We start from the raw sequence: 21,239 nt of genomic DNA on the forward strand, positions 1-21,239 counted from the left end.
GCGCCTTGAATAAATGTGAAAGTTCTTTTGGTGTAATCAGTCTGAGAGTATATGAAATAAAAATTTGGAATTCCATCAAAATCTGGGCGGGATTATCCTGTCTTCATCAACATTGTTATGAAATCTGCCTTGATAACCGCTATTGATTGAAATCTGCCAGTGAGCCAGTGGTGCCCAGTGTGAAGTGGGTTTGATGGTAATGATGCACTGTGCTTATATCATGCTGTATACCATTTACAAGTGTTAACACATGAAATTAGCTCATTGTTGTAAATTTGATTTTCAGACCTAGACATTCATTTATACCAGCTAATTTTGTCTCACCTCTGAAATGTCGAAAGCCACTACACCCACTAGTAATTGCTGCTGTTTACTCATGTCTTAACATACAGAAAGTTATGTCAGTGGGGCACATACATACTTTAAATTATTGCAGAAGGCTAACTTCAGAGTATGATATTCAAGTATAAGTGAGATGAAGAGTGAACATTGACAGTACTTTAAAAAATGATTCATGATTTAGCTGTTGACCTTGCAGACTGAGGTACGATTATGTATTTATTTATTTATTTTTGGCTGCGTTGGGTCTTTGTTGCTGCGCGCGGGCTTTCTCTAGTTGCGGCGAGTGGGGGCTACTCTTCATTGCGGTGCGTGAGCTTCTCATTGCGGTGGATTCTCTTGTTGTGGAGCATGGGCTCTAGGTGCGTGGGCTTCAGTAGTTGTGGCTCAAGGGCTCAGGAGTTGTGGCTCAAGGGCTCTAGAGCGTAGGCACAGTAGTTGTGGCGCACGGGCTTAGTTGCTCCACGTCATGTGGGATCTTCCTGGACCAGGGCTTGAACCCATGTCCCCTGCATTGGCAGGCAGATTCTTAACTACTGCACCACCAGGGAAGTCCTGAGGTATGATATTTGATAGTATATGATAAAACAAATATTTACCTGTTTTGATATTTATTTTGCAATAGGGCCAGATAATGTCTAGTCAACAGCAGCTGGTTAGGCAAACTGGGGAAGTAGCAGACTTGGAATTAGATAGTTTATATATGTCCACTGTATCAGGTATGATATGGTATCCAGTGTCTAGCAGCAGTCAGTGTCAGTATGGTAGACAGATGAGAGGAGGACAGTATTGTGGCATTTGGATTAGGGCAACTGGAGAGACACAGGGAAACTTTTTAGGGTAGGTTTAGGGGCAGGATTCCAGTTCCCGGGATGGAGCTGGTAGATATATACTACAGCGAGAACAAGGCAGAGTATTGATCCTTGGATGACTAAGGCACAGGGTACGACTGAGTATAGAGTGATAGAGTAGTGGGTCTGCAGGAATAAGGCAGAAGCCTTTTCTTATCTCCCCCCTTTTCCCCTCTCCTCCAAATGGTAGCACTTTGTGCATGTGAAGTTAATGATGGAGTGCTAGATTTTCTACAGAAATCAGAACTGATGGTCGAGAACTGGGGCAAGCTGAGTAGGTTGGGCCAGGTGATCCTAATTGTGGTTAGTACTTGAGTCACATTTGGAAAGTATTGGGGAATGTGGGTAGACAAGAAAATAAGGAAGATTGCTGAGCATATACTATCATACATTTAAAAATAGGAGGGGAACAGGTGGATGTTTCCAGTTCTATCTGGCTTAGTTTCTGGCAGTGTATAGTGATGCCAGATGTGTGTAGACTGTGCCCCAGCTTGCTCCTTCCCCTCTTCCTGAAAGTAAAAGTTGTTTTTGAAGTGTTGTGGCATTAGGTGTGTTCACTTTGTCTACTTAGTTATTTTAGAAAGTTTTTTTTTTTTTACTTTTGGCCTTCCCTTTTTTCTGTATATTATTTTTTAAGTTTGTAAGGGCAGATATATATATATATATATATATTTTTTTTTTTGCAGTATGTGGGCCTCACTGTTGCAGCCTCTCCCGTTGCGGAGCACAGGCTCCGGATGGGCAGGCTCAGCGGCCATGGCTCACGGGCCCATCCGCTCCACGGCATGTGGGATCCTCCCGGACCGGGGCACGAACCCGTGTCCCCTGCATCGGCAGGCGGACTCTCAACCACTGCGCCACCAGGGAAGCCCCGTAAGGGCAGATATTTGACCTCTCCTATGGTTAGTTAGGAAATGTAGACAGGATTATTAATTCTTTTACGTATTTAGATTTCTTCTAGTCCTACCTTCTCCAGATTACCTATTCCTGCACTAGAGCAGGTGCTTCCATTAGAAATTCTTTAGGATTCCTTCCTAGTTTGTGGAAAGGTAAATACATTTGCAAATGATTTATGTGGTAGGTGTAATGTGAGTATGCTATCAAGAAACACTTAGGTTAAAATTGTGTTGCTGGCCTGGATATACATGATCATTGTTTGATTTGTCATTCTTTTCACCCTGTCGTTTACTTAGAAGACTATTAGCAGAAATTAGGGAGATAAACAGAGGGAGGAAAAATATCTTTTTGAGCAAGGAGAAATCTTTTTTAAAGGCTTTTTTCATTTCTTGCCCTACCTATGTACTCAAAGTTGCCATGTATCATTTGACATAAGGAATGATAGTGACTTTCCTGCTTTGAGTAAATAACTCCAGGAACTAGTCTCCCTTTTCTTTCACACTCATCCTAAATGATAGACTTCTGTCTGCTATCTCCTAAGAAAGTAGATAAGCCAATAAAAGGAACATACCTTTGGGTCTTGTCGGGAGTTCATATGAAAGTTTCTGTTCCCTGCTAATCTTGAGTAGGTGAACATAATAAAGATAATTTTATGATAGAACTCAGTTTCTTTTTGTAGATGTGTAACTTTTTGACATTATGTATCTGAAATATGAATAGATCAGGTTTTAGCAGCAGAGATAGTTTTGTAGTTCCTCTCAGTTCAGATTTTAAGAGAAGACATTGAAAAATAAATATCCACCCTCATAATTTACTTTTTTTCTTACTAACGATAACATTGTAATTAAAAATTTAAAAATCAACCACATTTTCACCACTTTGATATGTTAACTGTTTTCCTTTGTTTTCTTTTTGGTTAATATTGTATCCTAATATAAGGCTTTTAACTTATCAAACTTTACCCATGTTGCTACACAGTCATCATATGTAGTTTCAGTGTATGAATATGAATTACATTTTTGTACCGTAAGTTAATCCATGGCTGGGCATTTAAGTAGTTCCTATTTTTAAGTGTTTGCATTATAATGATGGTGGCATTTCAGAAGGGTTTATACGTTTCCAAGATGTGATCCTTACAGATAGAAGAACGTAACCCTTTTGGGCTGGTGTTAAAATAAGGGTGTGACATGTGGTATATGTCCTGAATTTGCTAGCTTTTAGCAGTTGAATATTTCTGCATTTTTAGGGAAAGAATTAATACACCAGCTACTTTAAGTGCTTCCCCCACTCCCCAATAACATATGGGTTCTGAGGGACCTTGTTAGTGTTGTAGTTTTTTATTTTCTATCTTGAAACCACTTGGGATTGAATTAAAGGAACTTTGAAACAATCATTCTTCTATAAAAAGAAATCAGAATTACTTTAAGTTTTTTAAACAATATCAAAGAAAAACAGGTTGTTTTTTGTGTATTTTTACTTTTTTAGCAGTGGGTGGATAATTTAAATCAATTAAGTCATTTTTTGGAGTTAAGGATGCAAGCATAATTATATATATTTAGTATATATTTGTGTTTATGTGCTAGAGTAGTAGGTATCCAACAGGTTTTCCGAAGTGGAAGAAGAAAGTTTTTTTGTTATTGAATTAGTTAACTCGGGATCTAAACAGAGTAACAGGCCCTAAACAGATTCATTATAGATAACTTGAAAAGTATGGTGATCAAATTTCAGCTTTTAGATCTCTGTTTATATCAAAAGCATTACTGCTGAGAGCGTTTACTTGAATTTAAGGTATAGAATTAAAATATATATAATCACCTATTACTTTTTAATTTTAATAAATCTTTAATGGCAGTGTGTTACACACTTGAGCCTAAGGAAGTGGTTTTACTTTAAAGTATGTTATTCAACCTATCGATAAATGTGTTTGCCTAGTTTTCAGTAAGGAGAAGCAGAAACTAGTTGTTATTGGATGTATTTTTTCCCAAAGGGGAAATAGTGATTGAGAGTTAAAGCAAATTTTATTTCTGTGCTTTATCCTCCAAAGCTGTTGGAATGTTAACTCTCTTATAGTAGTTATAGAGAATTGGTACAAATGCTAAAAATCTCAGCTTTTCTTTGACATTAGGTGAGAGCTCCACCTTGTGATCTTTGAGCATATTTCTTAAAAATTAATAACCTACATAGAGTAGGCCAGAAATGGTGTGGTGAGTTTGATTATTAAACTTATACTTTTATTTGAGCATTATGTATTCTTACAGTTTGGGGATTCCCAACTTAGGTCAAATGACATTAAGTACATTTAAAGACCTTGTTTATGAATTTTTTAATGAAAATCTTTGGGGGAAGCAAATTGTATTTATGTATAGCTGTAGACATTTAAAATAAAATGGGAAAAATTCGAAGTTCTTCCTGCAGATAAAGTTTATATTCTTGAAGAAAAAAAAACGCAAACCATTGCTAACATATCCATCGTTCTCCCTACCCCTTTAAATTACAAAACAACTTTAATATATATAAGTTTTTTGAGCTATGAAGAACTGTTTTGGTGGCAAATTGGTTATTTAGAGCATGATTACAGTAGTAAAAACTCAAGATACATGGGATTTAATATTATGTTTAATAATAGGTTGCAATAGAGGTAGGTGCCTTTTCCTAGAAATATATTTTCACATTTACTGTTACAGGTACTTCCATAAGGGCAAGGATCATCGCTCTCCTGTTCACTACTGTATGCCCAGTGCCCACTGCTGCATTTGGCACATGGTAGATACTTTTACTTGGTTGGATGGATTTTTTTTTTTTAATTTTTTGCTTTATAACAAATTTAATCAGTTATACATATACATATGTTTCCATATCCCCTCCCTTTTGCGTCTCCCTCCCACCCTCCCTATCCCACCCCTCCAGGCGGTCACAAAGCACCGAGCTGATCTCCCTGTGCTATGCGGCTGCTTCCCACTAGATGGATTTTTAATATTTAGAAACTTTTAAAACCAGATGTTTCACTGGGGTAGGGAGTTGGCTAGTTTAATAATTTTTTCTAAACCTATCAGACCCTGGCATGGTATTTCTTTTTAAAATACAGACACCTTGTCTGGGAGACTCACATCTTTATAAATTCTGTTTTTCTTTTATGTTTTCCTTGGTTTCTAATTACCAAGTACATGTTAGTATAGCCATACTTTGAGAAAAATAATTTGACCTGGCAAGACTTCTTGTACACTAGAAATTAATTTTGTGCTATTTAGAGGAATGTAGTATATCATACAGTACCTGTTTTATTTAGTGCTCTCTGCTTTTCAGAGCTGATTCATTCTTTATGTCCTTTAGTAGAATACATTTATGGACTATCTTTAAAGTCTGCTTAAAAACTGTATATTTAAGGAATGCATCAAGTTTGGTTTTATAAAATGCTTAGAGAGGGGAGGGGACAGGTAGTCAGACAGACACAGCAAACTCTTTATTTCCATCTTGCCATCTAGATGATTTGATGTGTTGGCTAGAACTTATTATCTCTGTACCTCTCCAGCTCACTTAAAAAAACAAAATTGTTCTCTTTTTAAAAAACAGTTTTCTTTTTTAAATTAGTTGGGCTTTTTAGGAGGCTAGAGTGTATTCTACATGTGATGGCAAGTCTCAGAACTCTGATATACTACTTAGATAATTCCTTAGGTTACAATAAAAATAAAACCAAATTAACAATTAGTGGTCTTGGAGGGTAACAATCCTGGGACCATGATTTAGTGTGAGAAGACTATACTAACAGTGATATCTAAATAAAGATTTTACAATATGAGTATTCTTCAGAAAAAAAGAAACTCAAAGTGGTGGTATAGACAACCCTTGATTAGGGCTTAATTTGTATATTATTGATTCTTGTTTCTCCTCTTCATTATTTTGCTATTCATAGTAGCTTAATTAGAGTGAGCAAGGAAATGCAGTGTTTTGAACTTTTGTATGTTAATTACATATTAGTAGCCATTTATGATTTTTTGAGATTTAAACTTAATGGAAAAATTGAATGGTCAGTTTCTTATATAAAGTTTACTCTGCTGGAAGAGATCCTTAGAAGTTCATCACTATGTGATATTTGAATATTTATTATTAATTCGATATGTTTAGTCTTTAGGTGGCCACCAAGTATGAGATTTGCTTGGAAATAAAAGCATAAAATTTTAAAAGAAAGTTATACATAAGATTCAGAGCTTTAAACCCAGTCTATTTTCTCTTTTTTGTTATAGACTTGTCATTTACTTTTAGGTCACTCTCTTGTTTAGGAACTGCATCTTCCTATGGCCAAACTTACTTTGGTCACAAATGGCATTCATCTGTTGTCCATATGACATTATTGGTATTTAAATTGATTATAAGTTCCTTGAGGGAATGGATCAGAGCTAACATTTTTTCCCCTTTCCTGTTCAATGCAGGTGGTATTATCATGAAGTGTAGTTATTTATTAATAAGCCAGGCTTTTGGACCGTATGTTTCTTCTATGGTAGAAGAACCTGTTTTTAAAGTATTTTAAAATTATATCTTAGATTTTTTTATTAGCTCCTTTTAACTATACTGTACATCATAAGCAGAAAGCTATAGAATTTTCAGGCGTCTTGTATTATGGTTTAAACTTGTCATAAAGATTTTAGGATGAGTAAAAGTCACATTCTGTTCCTAGTTAGGGCATCTGTCTTTTTAAGCCAGGCTGGAGAATCATAACAAATTTAAAAAAATAATTGTAATAGAAGCTTCTTTCTTTGTATTTGTTGTTACTGTCATGGGGCTACAACAGTTGTAACAAATCCATATCTAGAAAAAGCAGTCAAATGCAAGGGAAAGAAATCCTTATTTACTAAAACACACTAGCAGACACTTGGAAATTTAGTTTTGGGGTAGATACCCTTCCCAATATTTTTGGTGTGTTTATAATAAATATGGCATTCTTCCCCCCTCGCCCCCCTGTCCCTTTTAAAGGAATTGTCTCTCTTGGAAGAAAGAAGCAAACCATCATTTTACCCACGTAAATATATGAATATATTTCTGACATTGGGGCGTCCCAGAAGATGATAAAGAAATGATAGCAGCTCCAGAAATACCAACTGATTTTAATCTACTTCAGTAAGTATATTATGATAATTTCTAAATACTTGTTTTTTCCACAAAATGGGAACTGTATTAACTTCAGTTAAAGTTACTTCTGCTTGAGAAGATATAATGTTTCAGTATAAAATAGCATGCATACTTGGAAATAGTTTATATCAATGCTTATTGGGTTCTGTAACAGTAATTCCATGCCTTTTTTTTAGTATATTTTATAATTTAGATCCTGGAAAATTTATTATTTTTGCTGTTCAGTTCTTTTGAGTCCATACTTGGTTTTACAATAGCAACTGTTTTGAAGGGAGTGTCATGAAATTCTTAAAATGTTAAGTGTTCTCATTAGTAAGGAATATATACCATGCAATAGTATTTAGGATGTAATGTCAGATTTCTGTTTAAAATCAAATGACAGGCTAAAACAAACGTAGGAGGGTAGGACATGCTTTCCTTTTTTTTTAACCCCCCAGAAACAAATTATATGCTCATTGGTCCATAAAGTGACTTCAACATAGCTATTTTCTTTACCCTTGTCTTAAAAGCTACTATACTCCTTTTTCAGCTTTTATTCTCATCACTCTTTGGTGTTTTGATGTAGGAAAGAATTTGAGCCGCTATATGCAGCAGTGGTTTTCATACTAAGCTCCAGTTTCATGAGGTACCTAAGTGAAGCGTGAACCTTTAAACTGCTCGTGGACCCCATTAACTTTATGCACACATATACCACATATTAGGGTCTTTATAAGACCTTGATTTAAAAACAGTCTGGTTGCTAAAAATTTTGAAAACAGCAGATATCCTTGTACATAATGGTGGCCAGTGTCTGCTTTTGATGTTTTATAGATTTTCATTTTAAAAATAATTTTATTATTTTCAGAGTGTTAAGGGTCTGCTGCGATATTGCCAATATTTCAAAGTATGATTTTTAATGTGATTTTAATCCCAGTTTATATTGACTCTACTTTCAGATTCTTGAGGAAAATTTCTTGTTTTTGTTTGAGGGAGGATATGGGATAGTCTGAGAAAAAAAATTAATTTTTGGTTTGACTACTATAAAATTATCTTATGAAATTTCTCAAATACATTAATACAGTAGAGGTAATTAAAAAGGTTTGCGTTATAAACTAGACTTAAATTAGAATATCTATAAATTAGAATATCTCTCGAGTAATTAGGGCCTGAAATAGGATAATGGATAAGAGGGAATCGATGTTGTGGAGGTAGAATAGACAGTATTTGATTGGGTATGTGAGGTGGGGGCAGGGTAAAGAGAAAGGAGTGGAAGATTCAGTCATGTGATGGATGGCTCATGAAGTTTCCAGCCACTAAAAGGTGAGACCAGTATACCCCATAAACATATTAGCATATGTTGATTTCACCTAGGATAGGTTTTTGTGATTGTTCTTTTGATCTTAAAAACAGAAGGAAGCATTAGAGAAAGACAGACTCACAAGAATATTTCTTCTCTGGTTGGGGATATTTTATACTCTTATTACCCCATTTACTCACTTCAGTTTTCTTCAGAAGGTTTTCCAGTTAGTAATTAAGCCTCTAGTGGCTCATTCTTTTAGTTGGGATAGCCTGGAGATGAGGATTAAGAATGTAATTGAGCCTTTGATTACTCTTTGGCTGTCAGAATATTGGCAAAGACTAGTGATTGCAGACTTAGAGCATTTACTGAGCTCTCTAAGAGAGCTAGTGTCCCACAGATATCTTGGGGAAGAAAGAAGATTACTTACACACCAAGATGTTTAAAACCATTTTCAAAAATTTTTTTGCAAAGCCATATAGGCATGTGGGAAGATTATTGATGACAACAGTCTTCTTAAGGTGTAAGAGGCATGAGTTTCAAGGTTAATACTAAGTAATCATTCAGTTTTGGGTGCATTAACTATGGGAAATGGTGTTTATTACAGGCTCTTTTCCTCGCAACATTATAGGACATAGTTAGGATTGCCACTATCTTCAATACATTGTTTAAATAACTTTGTAGGTAAGTGCTATAAATAGTAATTTTTTCCCCTGCTAGCATCTTAACCATTATTTTAGATTTATGAAGTATTCCTAACTCACAGCCTCTGGACAACTGGTTATTATAGCAATAAAAATGGAAATAGAAGAAATCTAGTTAGAGAAGACTAGCTTTAGAAAGATAGTCTTTCACTTTGATTCTATTTATTTTAAACAAAACCGACAATAGTTTTACACATTTAAAATGGTAAAACCTTTATCTTTTGCGTGTGTTGTTCAGTTCTAAAATCCATTGTGACCCAAATATTGATACTAAGTATGCCTTGCCTTAAGCATTTAAGTGTGGGTCTGTTCCTTAAGCATTTAAGTGTGGGTCTGTTACTACTATTTAGATAGATAGACCCATGTTTACATATATAGGAAGCATCACACATGTGTATTTAAATTGGTTTACTTCCATTTTGCCTTAGAAAATCCAGATTATACAAAGCACCCCTCCTACTCCAGAATGAGGGACAGTTTCTAAGAACTATAAATCTATATTTTAGAGATTAAAGAGGCTTCAGAGATTTCATTCTTTCCTGCATAAACATTGTTTGTAGATGAGAAGATTGAGTGGTTGTCAGTTGTCCAAGATCACAATTTCCTAGTACCATATTAACTAGAACCAGTTTTCCTGACTATAGCTCAACAGCTTTTGGCTTCATAAAGGATTTTGATCAATTAGCACACTTCCCTACCCCGTTTCAAATGATTTAGTTTGTAAAAATGTTTTACGTATATTCTTTCAGAAATACATGTTTTGTATAGTTACACTTAGATTATGAATATTTTTGTGTTATATAGGAAAGGTCATAAGATCCTTAATATTGCTAAAATTCCCTAATAACGATTATCCCATACCTAGTGCTAAAATACAGTTTTACCTGAACACCATGGTCTTTGAATCAGAAAATGAAACCAGCCATTCCAATAGAACACCATGGTTCCTAGAGTTACAAGTTTGAGAGCCCCTGGTTTTGTTTTTATGCTTTGGTTAAAAATTAACAAAATAAAAACATGCTTAGACATTTGTGTTTTAGATTAATGTTTTTGTGTTATGTAATTTTAAATGTTTGGTAATATGCTACGATATGTTGCTTTGGGAAAGCATCTTAATTACATTTAATGCTAATATAGTTTTGTAATGAGTTAACCAAGCCTTTCTTTTAGAAAATATGGCAAAATTTAGAAACTCCATCTACATTTCTAAGGAAGGTTTTAAATAATTGCTTATCTTTTTGTCATAGGGAGTCAGAAACACATTTTTCTTCTGACACAGATTTTGAAGACATTGAAGGAAAAAACCAAAAGCAAGGCAAAGGAAAAGTATGTATAGGATATGTGTCTTTATTTTGGTTCTTACGGTCATAAATATACATATATGAATAAATATAATTATATACTATATATAGTTGTTTTAGTTATGTCTCAGATGTTGTTGTCTTTTAAAAATGCTTTTTTCCCCTGACTGGTATGGCAAGCCTTTGAACACTTCTACTACTATAAAGTTGAAATTAATATGTCATTGTTTCTAGTAGTTTATTTTATAAAGCATAGTATGCTAAGCAAAATGTGGTATTCTGTTGGCTTTATTTTTATTTGTACATGAGTAGTCCAATGTAAAGCAAATCAGTAAATTTCTTATTCTAAAGCACCCTAAAAATGTAACCTACAAGCGTTTAAGTCTAATAGGTTACTGTTGACAGTGACTCTTTATAAGTAATGTCAAGGATAAAAACTAACAAAGTGAAGTTCTGAGTCAATAGAATGCAAGTTTAGAGTATGAGTGGGTAGCCCGAGAGGTGTGGGTAACTTAGTGAATGGTTAAATCATTTTGCTATTTTGGAAAGTACATTTGACTCTGTGCATGTGTAAATACATTGTGCAAAAGATGACTTGCTTTTGTTCAGCATTTTCTTTGCCAAAATGAATTTTGGATTTATATTTTCTCATGACACATTTACTTTTTTTTCTCTCTTTTTTTTGATGATTCTCTTATTTATTTTTATTGGGGTATAGTTGTTTTACAATGTTGTGTTAGTTTCCACTGTACAGCGAAGTGGAGTTCCCTGTGTATACAGCAGGTTCTTATTAGTTATCTATTTTATACATACATGTGTATATATGTCAATCCACATTTACTTTTAAAAAGTCTAAATAATGCAGAAATGTACAATGAGCAAAGTAAAAATTTCCCACTTTAAATATGTAAACATTTTTGATGAACATACACATGTATATATACACCTATATATAAAAATGCACATAGAATTTTACTTAAATGGAATCATACTGAGCAAACTGTTTCATTTGGTTTTAAAACTTAATGGCATGTTGTCGGCAGCTTTCCTATCAGTGAATTTTTCCTGTCTGTAATTTTTAATGGTGTCATAGGATCCCATTTTATGTATGGAACATAATTTATTTAACTACTCCTTGGAACATCTTTTTAGAGTGCACATAATCCATGTGTTTCATAATTTCGTATGCATTCTTAGTCCCTTAAAAAGTGGTAGTTTGGCGGAGGGGAGAGAATGTGAATGAATACAAATGTTAACTCATGACTATCCAAAGACAGCCATAATTCTAGTGGGTAGTATATACTTATTCATTAGAAAACCACTTTTCCTTGTTCTGCAGTCATCTTTCAAAGCCGAAACTCTGCTTTTGGCTTTAATTTGCAAGCTGGGATAAGACTTATAGTGGCATCTGAATAGAGTAGCCACTGCTGTGAGTGAGGTGTTAGGCGTCAGATCAATGATTTATTATAACAATAATAATATTTTGACCCTATACTATGTATGTTCCATGCACTGTGCTAATAATTTTACATGTTATCTAATTTAATATTTGAACAACCCTGTAGATTAGAAAACTTAATTTTTATAGATAGGAAACTGAGGTCTAGAGAAGTTTAGTCATTAAGGATTTGAGCCCACATCTGTTGAAAGGTGGTATACTCTTAATCCACTATAGTATACTACCTCATAGTCTTTTTTTAAAAAAATAAATTTTATTTATTTATTTTTGGCTGTGTTGGGTCTTCATTGCTGTGCATGGACTTTCTCTAGTTGCGGCGAGCATGGGCTACTCTTTGTTGTGGTGCACGGGCATCGCAGTGGCTTCTCTTGTTGTGGAGCACAGGCTCTAGGCACGTGGCCTTCAGTAGTTGTGGCTCGTGGGCTCAGTAGTTGTGGCTTGCAGGCTCTAGAGTGCAGGCTCGGTAGTTGTGGTGCATGGGCTTAGTTGCTCCGCAGCATATGGGATCTTCCTGGACCAGGGATTCAATATTTTATATTATTTTTTAATTTTTTTAACATCTTTATTGGAGTATAATTGCTTTACAATGGTGTGTTAGTTTCTGCTTTATAACAAAGTGATCAGCTATACATATACATATATCCCCATATCCCCTCCCTCTTGAGCCTCCCTCCCACCCTCCCTATCCCATCCCTCTACGTGCTCACAAAGCACCGAGCTGATCTCCCTCTACAGTTGTATTTTTTTTTAATTTATATTTTTTATTGAAGTATAATGGACAAATTATATTAGTACAACATAGTGATTCATTATTTTTATAGATTATACTCCATTTATAGTTATTATAAAATTTTGGCTATATTCCCTGTGCTGTACATTACATCTTTTTATCTTACTTATTTTTTTTAAACATCTTTATTGGAGTATAGTTGCTTTACAATGGTGTATTAATCTCTGCTTTATAATAAAATGAATCAGCTATACATATACATACATGTATCCCCACTACAGTTGTATTTTAAAGTTCATATCTTAGACCAACTTTGTCTTTTTCTTTTTAAATAAATTTTACCTTTTTTTTAAAATTTTTAAAAAAATTTATTTATTTATTTATTTAGGGATGTGTTGGGTCTTTGTTGCTGCGCGCAGGCTTTCTCCATTTGTGGCGAGCAGGAGCTACTCTTCGTTGCGGTGCCCAGGCTTCTCACTGTGGCGGCTTCTCTTTGTTGCGGAGCACAGGCTCTAGACGTGCAGGCCTCAGTAGTTGTGGCACATGGGTTCAGTGGTTGTGGCTCGCAGGCTCTAGAGCGCAGGCTCAGTAGTTGTGGCGCACGGGCTTAGTTTCTCCACGGCATGTGGGATCTTCCTGGACCAGGGTTCGAACCCTTGTCCCCAGCATTGGCAGGCGGATTCTTAACCACTGCGCCACCAGGGAAGCCCCTGAAGTAGTTCGTAAGAGTAGGGTGGTTTTAGATTCTTGAAGGAGAAAGGACCCTTTATGAAACAAAGTATAGAAACATACAGACTGTCAGTGGAAATAAATTTGTAGATCTGGCTATAGATCAGGGATCTGCAAACTATGGCCTGTTTTTGTACTACCCACGAGTTAAGAAAGGTATTTACAGTTTTAAAGGATAGTAAAAATAAAGAATATGTGACAGGGACAGTATGTGGCCTGCAGAGCCTTAAAATATTTACTATCTGGTACTTTACAGAAAGTTTGCTGACTTGCTCTAGATCATAGAAATGGGTAGATCTAAAAGAGACCCTCGAAATCATCTATTCTAACCTGTAAAGATATTGATACAGCTCTGGCATTTTAGAAATGAGGACTGTGAGTTGGGGAATGACATTTTTTTTTAATAATAAGGTATAAATGCTGTTGGAGGTGTTTTATATCTGAGACATGTAGGCAGCCTTTTCACTGATTTATGAAGTCCCTCCACCCAATGTTAACTTTCTTATAAAGGGGCTTCATTTCCATAGTGTTCGTTAATTGAACTTTCATGATAAATAAGTGTTGGAGGGAAGGCCCAGAACAAGAAAGGTTGATATACCTATTCATACTGTTTAGAATTCCTTTGTCAATGCACTGCAGTGATTTATAAGACTAACAATAGACATCAAGTTAAAATGTTGAACTAATTACGAGTTACTTATTTCATAGAGTTTTGTTATTCTTGTTGCCCACTACAGTCTGCACCCTAAAGCAACAGTCCTATGAAGTAGGCACTTTTTTTTTTTTTACTTTTATCCTCACTTTACAAATTAGAAAATCTCTCTGCAGCACAGTGTGGTTAAGTAACTTGTCCAAGATCACTCAGCTAACAGGAATAGAAATTTGGGACCTATGCAGTCTGTCAGTCTACAGAGACTGTGCTCCTAACTGCAGTGTCACATGAGGTATATGGTAGTATAAGTTAAAAAAATTGATACCACAAAGAGGCTGTCACAACCATATCATTTTATTATGACGCATGTGTATGGCACTCCCCTTTAGGTCAGGTTTAAGTGTTTTATAATTATGCACGCTATCAGCTGCTTCTGCTGTAGCTTTATTTTGAACTCTCAAGGATAAGGATATAACTTAAGCAGCTTGTATTTTTATGCAGACTTGTAAAAAAGGCAAAAAAGGCCCAGGAGAAAAGGGCAAAGGTGGAAATGGAGGAGGAAAACCTCCTTCTGGTCCAAACCGAATGAATGGTCATCACCAGCAGAATGGAGTGGAAAACATGATGTTGTTTGAAGTTGTTAAAATGGGCAAGAGTGCTATGCAGGTAATGTTTATTGTGTTCTTCCTGGTTCATTTGTACATTTTGAACTTAAATGAGTTATATAAAATATATCCCTGATTTTTGTAATTGTGTTTAAAAAATTTTTAATACTGCATATTAGAAAAAAGCAACAAACTAGTCAGAAAAAAAGGGATCTGTCTATTCATACATAAGACATTTAAGCTGTGTCTTGAGTCATTTTCTGCTGCATTATTTTCTTTTAATGGCATATAATAAAAACTATGTCAAAAAATATGCTGATGTAAACCCTGACTGTGACATTTCAATTTCCTTTGAGTTTATATAGTGGCTGTTAAAACATGAAGTTCTTTGCACATACAGAATTCTTGGCTGAGTGACCTAATGTAATCACTGTCCACTTTAGTGAATTCTTTTGATCACTGTTGTCTATCACAAATTTTATAACTTCTGCTGTTTCTTACCAGAAGAGTACAGAGTTGGAGTCATATCCATGTCAAATTATCCTAACTTTGTTTCTTCATAATTTTATGACAGTAGAAGCATTTCAGCTTTACACTGGAGGCTAAACCCATATGGTTTAAAAAAATTGAATCAACACTATACTCAATATACACGCTTAATGAAATTATTATTTAATTTATAAAAACTATAGGGAATAGTTTTTTTCCTTCATGGAATTAACTTTCATCAACAAAAGGTGCACATGGATGGTTTAGAGAAGGCTAGTCATTAAACTTTTTGTTATTAATGAATAACTGAAATGCAAATCTTGATTATAAATATGCATTTATCTAAATATGTATGGTTTTGTAAATAAATTTTAAAATATCAATTGGAACTAATAAGGCACATTTTTTACACGTAAAATGAAAAAGAATTGTTAGCTTTTGAACTATCACCAATTGTATAGTGCAACGTATTTTCTTAAATTTGAATTCACTGTCACTTATCCATATATGGTTAGCTTTCATAGGGTTGTGATTAGGATGTGGATTTTATTTCTTGTTTAATGTTTTAAATGATTATTTTGTGTACACATTTGAAAGAAATAATGTTTTATTATATTACTGTGCTATGGTTTATTTAGTCATTTCCTAATTTAAAAAATTATCCTCCTCTCTGATTCCCATTTTGGGTTAATTTTATTGAAGGGATAAATTATCTCTGTTAAATTGTATACCATTTCATTATTTTCCTTTTTATATTTATATTATACTTTTCTCTATAATATTTTATTCTAAGTGGCTAAATGCATTAATTTTTTTTCTAATATCTTATCATTTTTGTTAACATCAGAAATCTCAACTTATATCTGCAGCTAATTAGGCTATTCTATTTTTGTCTAGTCTGTAGGGTTTTTTTTTTTTTTTAACTTTTTGGCTCATCAGAACTTTTTAATAGAAAATGTGAGGGCTTAGCTTTATATTTCTTTTTGTTAATGGTATCTCAGTGTTTAAAGAGTGAACATTTTCCTTATTTTTGTGTTGCTTATGGTTTGTCATATGTTAAGATTGTACCTCTATGCCATTTGTTTTTCTATTTCTAAGTGTGCTTTCCCGCTTAAAAGCAGTATATCCACAGTATCTCTCCATTGATTTCCCTGAATCATCTCTCCGCCTCCAGTTTGTTTTGTGTACTCCCACTTGTGTTATCTTTCTAACACCAAATTTGATCAAGGAAGTCTCCTGTTTACAAACTTCTAAGAGTTCTTCCTTATCTAAAAGTTCCAGCCCAGATTTCCTTATGGCATACTTGCTGTTCTCTGGCTGCCATATGTTCTCTGCCCCTAGACCTTTCTTTTTGTTTTTCTTACTGCCTGGAATAGTCTTATTTTTCTCCCTTCCATATCACAGGACTGACTAATTCAAATGTCGCTCTTTTTTGGGGAAACATTTTTGGACTCTATCTCCTTCTCCCCTTGAATGTATTTCTTATTCTTCTTTTTCCAGTATAGCACTTAGTATATTGTATTATAGTTATGCACATGTCTGTATTTGCTTCTAGATTGTTAATTCCTTGATTGGGGACTGTGTATTATTCATTTTTTTGTATCCCCAGGATATCCCTATTTCGGTGATTATGAGTGAGAGTGAATAAGTACAAGACTCGCTGTTGGTTTTAAAATAGTTCTTAAATTTTAAGAAAGAAGAAATCATGCACGTGCCCCTAGTTCTATTAGATAATAGATGTTGAATTTTATTGAATGAGTTTTTAGTATACTATTTGATGATTAAAAATTTTAAATATATTTCATTGTGATAGCTTGTATTAGTTTTACTATTTATATTTTATTTGTATTTATTACAGCAGCCTTATGTAAACTCTAGTATAAACTCTTGATCTTCATGAATAACTTTTTGATGTGATGTGATTTTTTTGTAAGATTTCATTAAATATTTTTGTATCTTTATTGATGAGAATAGCCCTTGTTCTAGTTATCTATTGCTGCATAACAAACCACCCCAAACTCAGTGATGTAAAAGAACAACCATTTTATTATGCTTAGTGATTCTGTGGATCTAGAATTCAGACAGAGGTAAATAGGGATGTCTCTTCTGTGCTTCCATCCATGATAGCTGGGATCTTAGCTGAGATAGCTTGAATGCCTGGAGGTGACAAAAACAAATATGGACTATAATCATCTGGAGACTTCTTTATTCATGTTTGGTACCTAGTCAGGAGTGATATGAAGGCTGGGCTCAGCTGGAACTGTTACCTGGAGTACCTACAAATGGTTCTTCCACGTGGCTTTGGCTTCTTACAGCATGGCTTCTGGGTTTGGAGAGACTCCTGAGAGGAAGTATCTAGGTCTGTAGTGCTGCAAGAACCCAATGCAGAAGTTGAATAGCCTTCTATGACCTAATCTTGGAAGCATCATTTCTGCTGCACTCTGTTCTGGAGAAAGGAACATAGACCTCACTTCTTTTTGGGGAGCAATGTCAAACAACTTGGGGCCATGTTTTAAAACTCCCATATCACATAATATATTCTCTTGATACTGCCCATATCATATTTGGGGATCATCTTAGAAACGTTTCTTTCATAAATTGAGCTGGTTAACATACACAAGCTGCTATAAAATATAGAAAAGGACTGAAATCTAGAAATTAAGCAACATTTTAGAATATGTCCAGTAAATCTCTATGAGCCAGGTGATTCTTAAATAATATTTTCTTTTCTTTTTCATGTGATCTTATTATCTTTTTTTTACATCAAATTGTACATATTTTATTCATTCAGTTCATACCCAAATTCTGTATTTATTGGTATATAACTTAAAACATTTTCCCTCCTGACTTTTTGTTTTTTATGTTAGCTGTAATTTATCATCTTAATTTTTAAAATTTTATTTAAAAATTGTTTTTATCTGTTTTGTGGTTTCCTCTTTTGTCCACAAAGGAATATAGTGCTGCTTTTATTTTTTAGTTCTGTTTTTTAAAAAACTGCTATATTGAAATATACTTCACAAACCATAAAATTCACCCTTTTAAAGTGTAAATTCAATGAATTTTAGTATTGGTACATTCACAGAGTTGTGCAGCCATCACCACAATCTAACTTTAGAATTTTTTCAATACCCCAGAAAGAAACCTTGTGCCCGTTAGCAATCACTTTCTCCTCACCTGCCCCCAGGTCTAGGCAACCATGAATCTACTTTCTATAAATTTGCCTATTCTGGACATTTCATATAAATGAGGTCATATAAATGTATGGTCATTTTTGAGTGGCTTCTTTGACTTAGTATGTTTTTAAGGTTCATCCATGGTGTGGCATGTATTATAACTTCATTCTTTTTTATTGCCAAATAACATTCCATTGTATGGATATGCCATGCTTTATTTATCCATTCATCCCTTGATGTACCTGTGGTTTGTTTCCACTTTTTGCCTGTTGTGAATAATGCTGTTATGAGTATTATTGTACAAGTTTTTGTTTGGACATACGTTTTCATTTCTCTTGGGTAATAAATACCTAGGAGTTGAGTTCCAGGGTCATTTAACTCATTAGCCTTTTGAGGAGCTGCCAAACTTTTTACAAAGTGGCAGCACCATTTTACTTTTTTACGAGCAGTGTTTTAGCATTCCATTTCTCCAAATTCTTGCCAGCATTTATTTTTGTCTGTACTTTTTACTATAGCCATCTTAGTGGGAGTGAAGTGGTATCTTATTGTGCTTTTGATTTCCATTTCCTTTGTGGCCAGTTATACTGAGCGTCTTTGCATGTGCTAAGGGCCATTTGTATATCTTCTGTATAGAACTGTCTATTCCGATCCTTTGCCTATATTTTTAATTGGGTTATTTGGGTTTTTAAAATTATTGAATTGTAGTTCTTTATATTTTCTGGGCACAAGTTCCGTATCAGATATATGATTTGCAAATATTTTCTCCCATTCTGTGGGTTGTCTTTTCACTTCCTTGATGGAGTCCTTTCAAGAACAAAGTTTTAATTTTGAATAAGTCAAATTTATTTTTTATTTTGTCTCTTGTGCTTTTGGTCTAATATATAAGAAGGGTTTGCGTAACTCAATGGTTATGAAGATTTACTTCTGTGTTTCATAGGTTTAACTCTTACATTTAGGTACTTGATTGTGTATGATGTGAGATAGGGTCCAGCTTCATTCTTTTGCATACAGATATCCAGTTGTCCCAGAACCATTTGTTGAAAAGACTAGTCTTTCGCTATTGAATTGGGTTGGCATCCTTGTCAAAAATCAAATGACCATCAATCTAAGGGTTTATTTCTGGACTCTCAGTTTTATTCCATTAATCTACGTATCTGTCCTTATGCCAGTACTGTACTGTCTTGATTACTGTAGCTTTGTAGTAGGTTTTAATATCATGAAGTGTGAGTCCTTCAACTTTGTTCTTTTTTCAAGACTGTTGACTATTCTGGATACCTTGCATTACCCTAAGAATTTTAGGATCAACTTTTCAATTTCTGCTAAGCCAGCTGGGATTTTGATAGGGATTGCTTTGAGTCTGTAGATCAATTTGGAGGGTGTTATTTTATTTGCATTTCCTCAATGACCCAGGCATTCACTTCTTTTCAAAAATTTTTTAAAATTTTCATTCCATTGCAGTGTTAATATTTAGATATTACTTAGTACAATATTTTAGTCAAATATCAGTATTTTTTAAGATATCTATAATATCACTAAGAAATTTCAGTTTATAGAGTTGGGTCCCATATTTAGTTTTCAGATTCCTTTTAATGCAAAAATGAGGAAGATGGATCATTTATGTACAATCAGGTGATTAATTTACTGAATTAGATTCCATTTTATTGTTAAAATTTAACTTTAAATTTTAGTATACAAGTGTATGTATTTATTGAAATAATGTGATAGCACTTAATGTTGAATCTTAACGACTTTAATCTGACTTAATTAACTCTTAGAACGTTAGAAAAAGCTAATGGTTCTTTTCCCCCTCTGCTGTAGTCGGTGGTAGATGATTGGATAGAGTCATACAAGCATGACCGAGATATAGCACTTCTTGACCTCATCAACTTTTTTATTCAGTGTTCAGGCTGTAAAGGTAAGGTATATTTATTTTGGAAGCAGAATGTTCTCAAATGTTCTCTTCTTTTTTGTTTCACCTAAAAATTATTAGCACTTTATGTGGAAACTAATGCCACGATACTGAGTTATTTGCATTATAACCATACAAAATGTATGTAAGGAAAAAAGAGCAAAGAACAAAGAGAGAAAGTCTGTTGAGACTGTTATATTCATATGTGAAAGTTAACTAAAAACTTGGCAATTTATAATTGTTATGTTACTTTATTAGATATATTTCCCACTTTCAGCATCTGGTTTTAGGAGCAAAGAAATGGATTAAGAAGAGAGGAGGGGGCTTCCCTGGTGGCGCAGTGGTTGAGAGTCTGCCTGCCGATGCAGGGGACGCGGGTTCGTGCCCCGGTCTGGGAAGATCCCACATGCCACGCAGCGGCTGGGCCCGTGAGCCATGGCCGCTGAGCCTGCACGTCCGGAGCCTGTGCTCCGCAGCGGGAGAGGCCACAGCAGTGAGAGGCCCGTGTACCGCAAATTTAAAAAAAAAAAAAAGAAGGGAGGAGGAAGATAATGAAGAGATACAGGTTCAAGTGGCAGGGAATTGTAAAGTGTAGGGAGTTAAAAAGTGCCATGAATAACAGTAAGTAGGTAAGTAAGTAAGTAAGTAAGTAAGTAAAGTAAGGAATTGGTGACATTTACAGGTTTTTTTTCCTAAAAGGTAGAGAAACTGGAGTGGGGAGCGGGGTCTTTTTTAAAGTGTTTATACTTTATTTTAAAAGATTTTGAAGTAAGAGTAGGGAAAATATAAAATGTCTTCCCTGAGACAGAAACATGTAGCACACACATTTGGCCAGAGGGACAAAATTGTGTAAGTTGGGGGAGTCATACATCCTGATCTGGATCAGTAAATGAGTTAGTCAAGATCATGGTCAGGTTCTGATTTATTCTGTGTCTCCCTAATACTTGGCCCATCCTTGAAATTCTAGAAGATGCACAGGCTAATAAATGTTACAGAGTTTT

General features: G+C 34.5%; 1 protein-coding gene across 6 annotated transcripts in view; it reads left to right on the forward strand.

Annotated features, from left to right (window-relative positions):
- Positions 1-21,239, forward strand: part of STAG2 (STAG2 cohesin complex component) — a 120,992-nt gene that overhangs the window by 35,539 nt on the left and 64,214 nt on the right. For 4 of the 6 annotated variants that reach the window (XM_082609119.1, XM_082609123.1, XM_082609120.1 and 1 more), the window contains exons 2-5: positions 7,056-7,199; positions 10,439-10,517; positions 14,564-14,728; positions 20,148-20,244. In XM_082609119.1, the coding sequence (XP_082465245.1) occupies positions 7,156-7,199; positions 10,439-10,517; positions 14,564-14,728; positions 20,148-20,244 (385 nt within the window). In that variant the 5' untranslated portion in view covers positions 7,056-7,155. Of the gene's footprint in view, positions 1-4,771; positions 4,851-7,055; positions 7,200-10,438; positions 10,518-14,546; positions 14,729-20,147; positions 20,245-21,239 lie in introns of those variants that run through there. The other 2 variants (XM_082609121.1, XM_082609124.1) reach the window with 2 other exon arrangements.

Source organism: Mesoplodon mirus (genome assembly GCF_964341445.2).
Source record: "Mesoplodon mirus genome assembly, chromosome: X".
NCBI classification, from domain to species: domain Eukaryota; kingdom Metazoa; phylum Chordata; class Mammalia; order Artiodactyla; family Ziphiidae; genus Mesoplodon; species Mesoplodon mirus.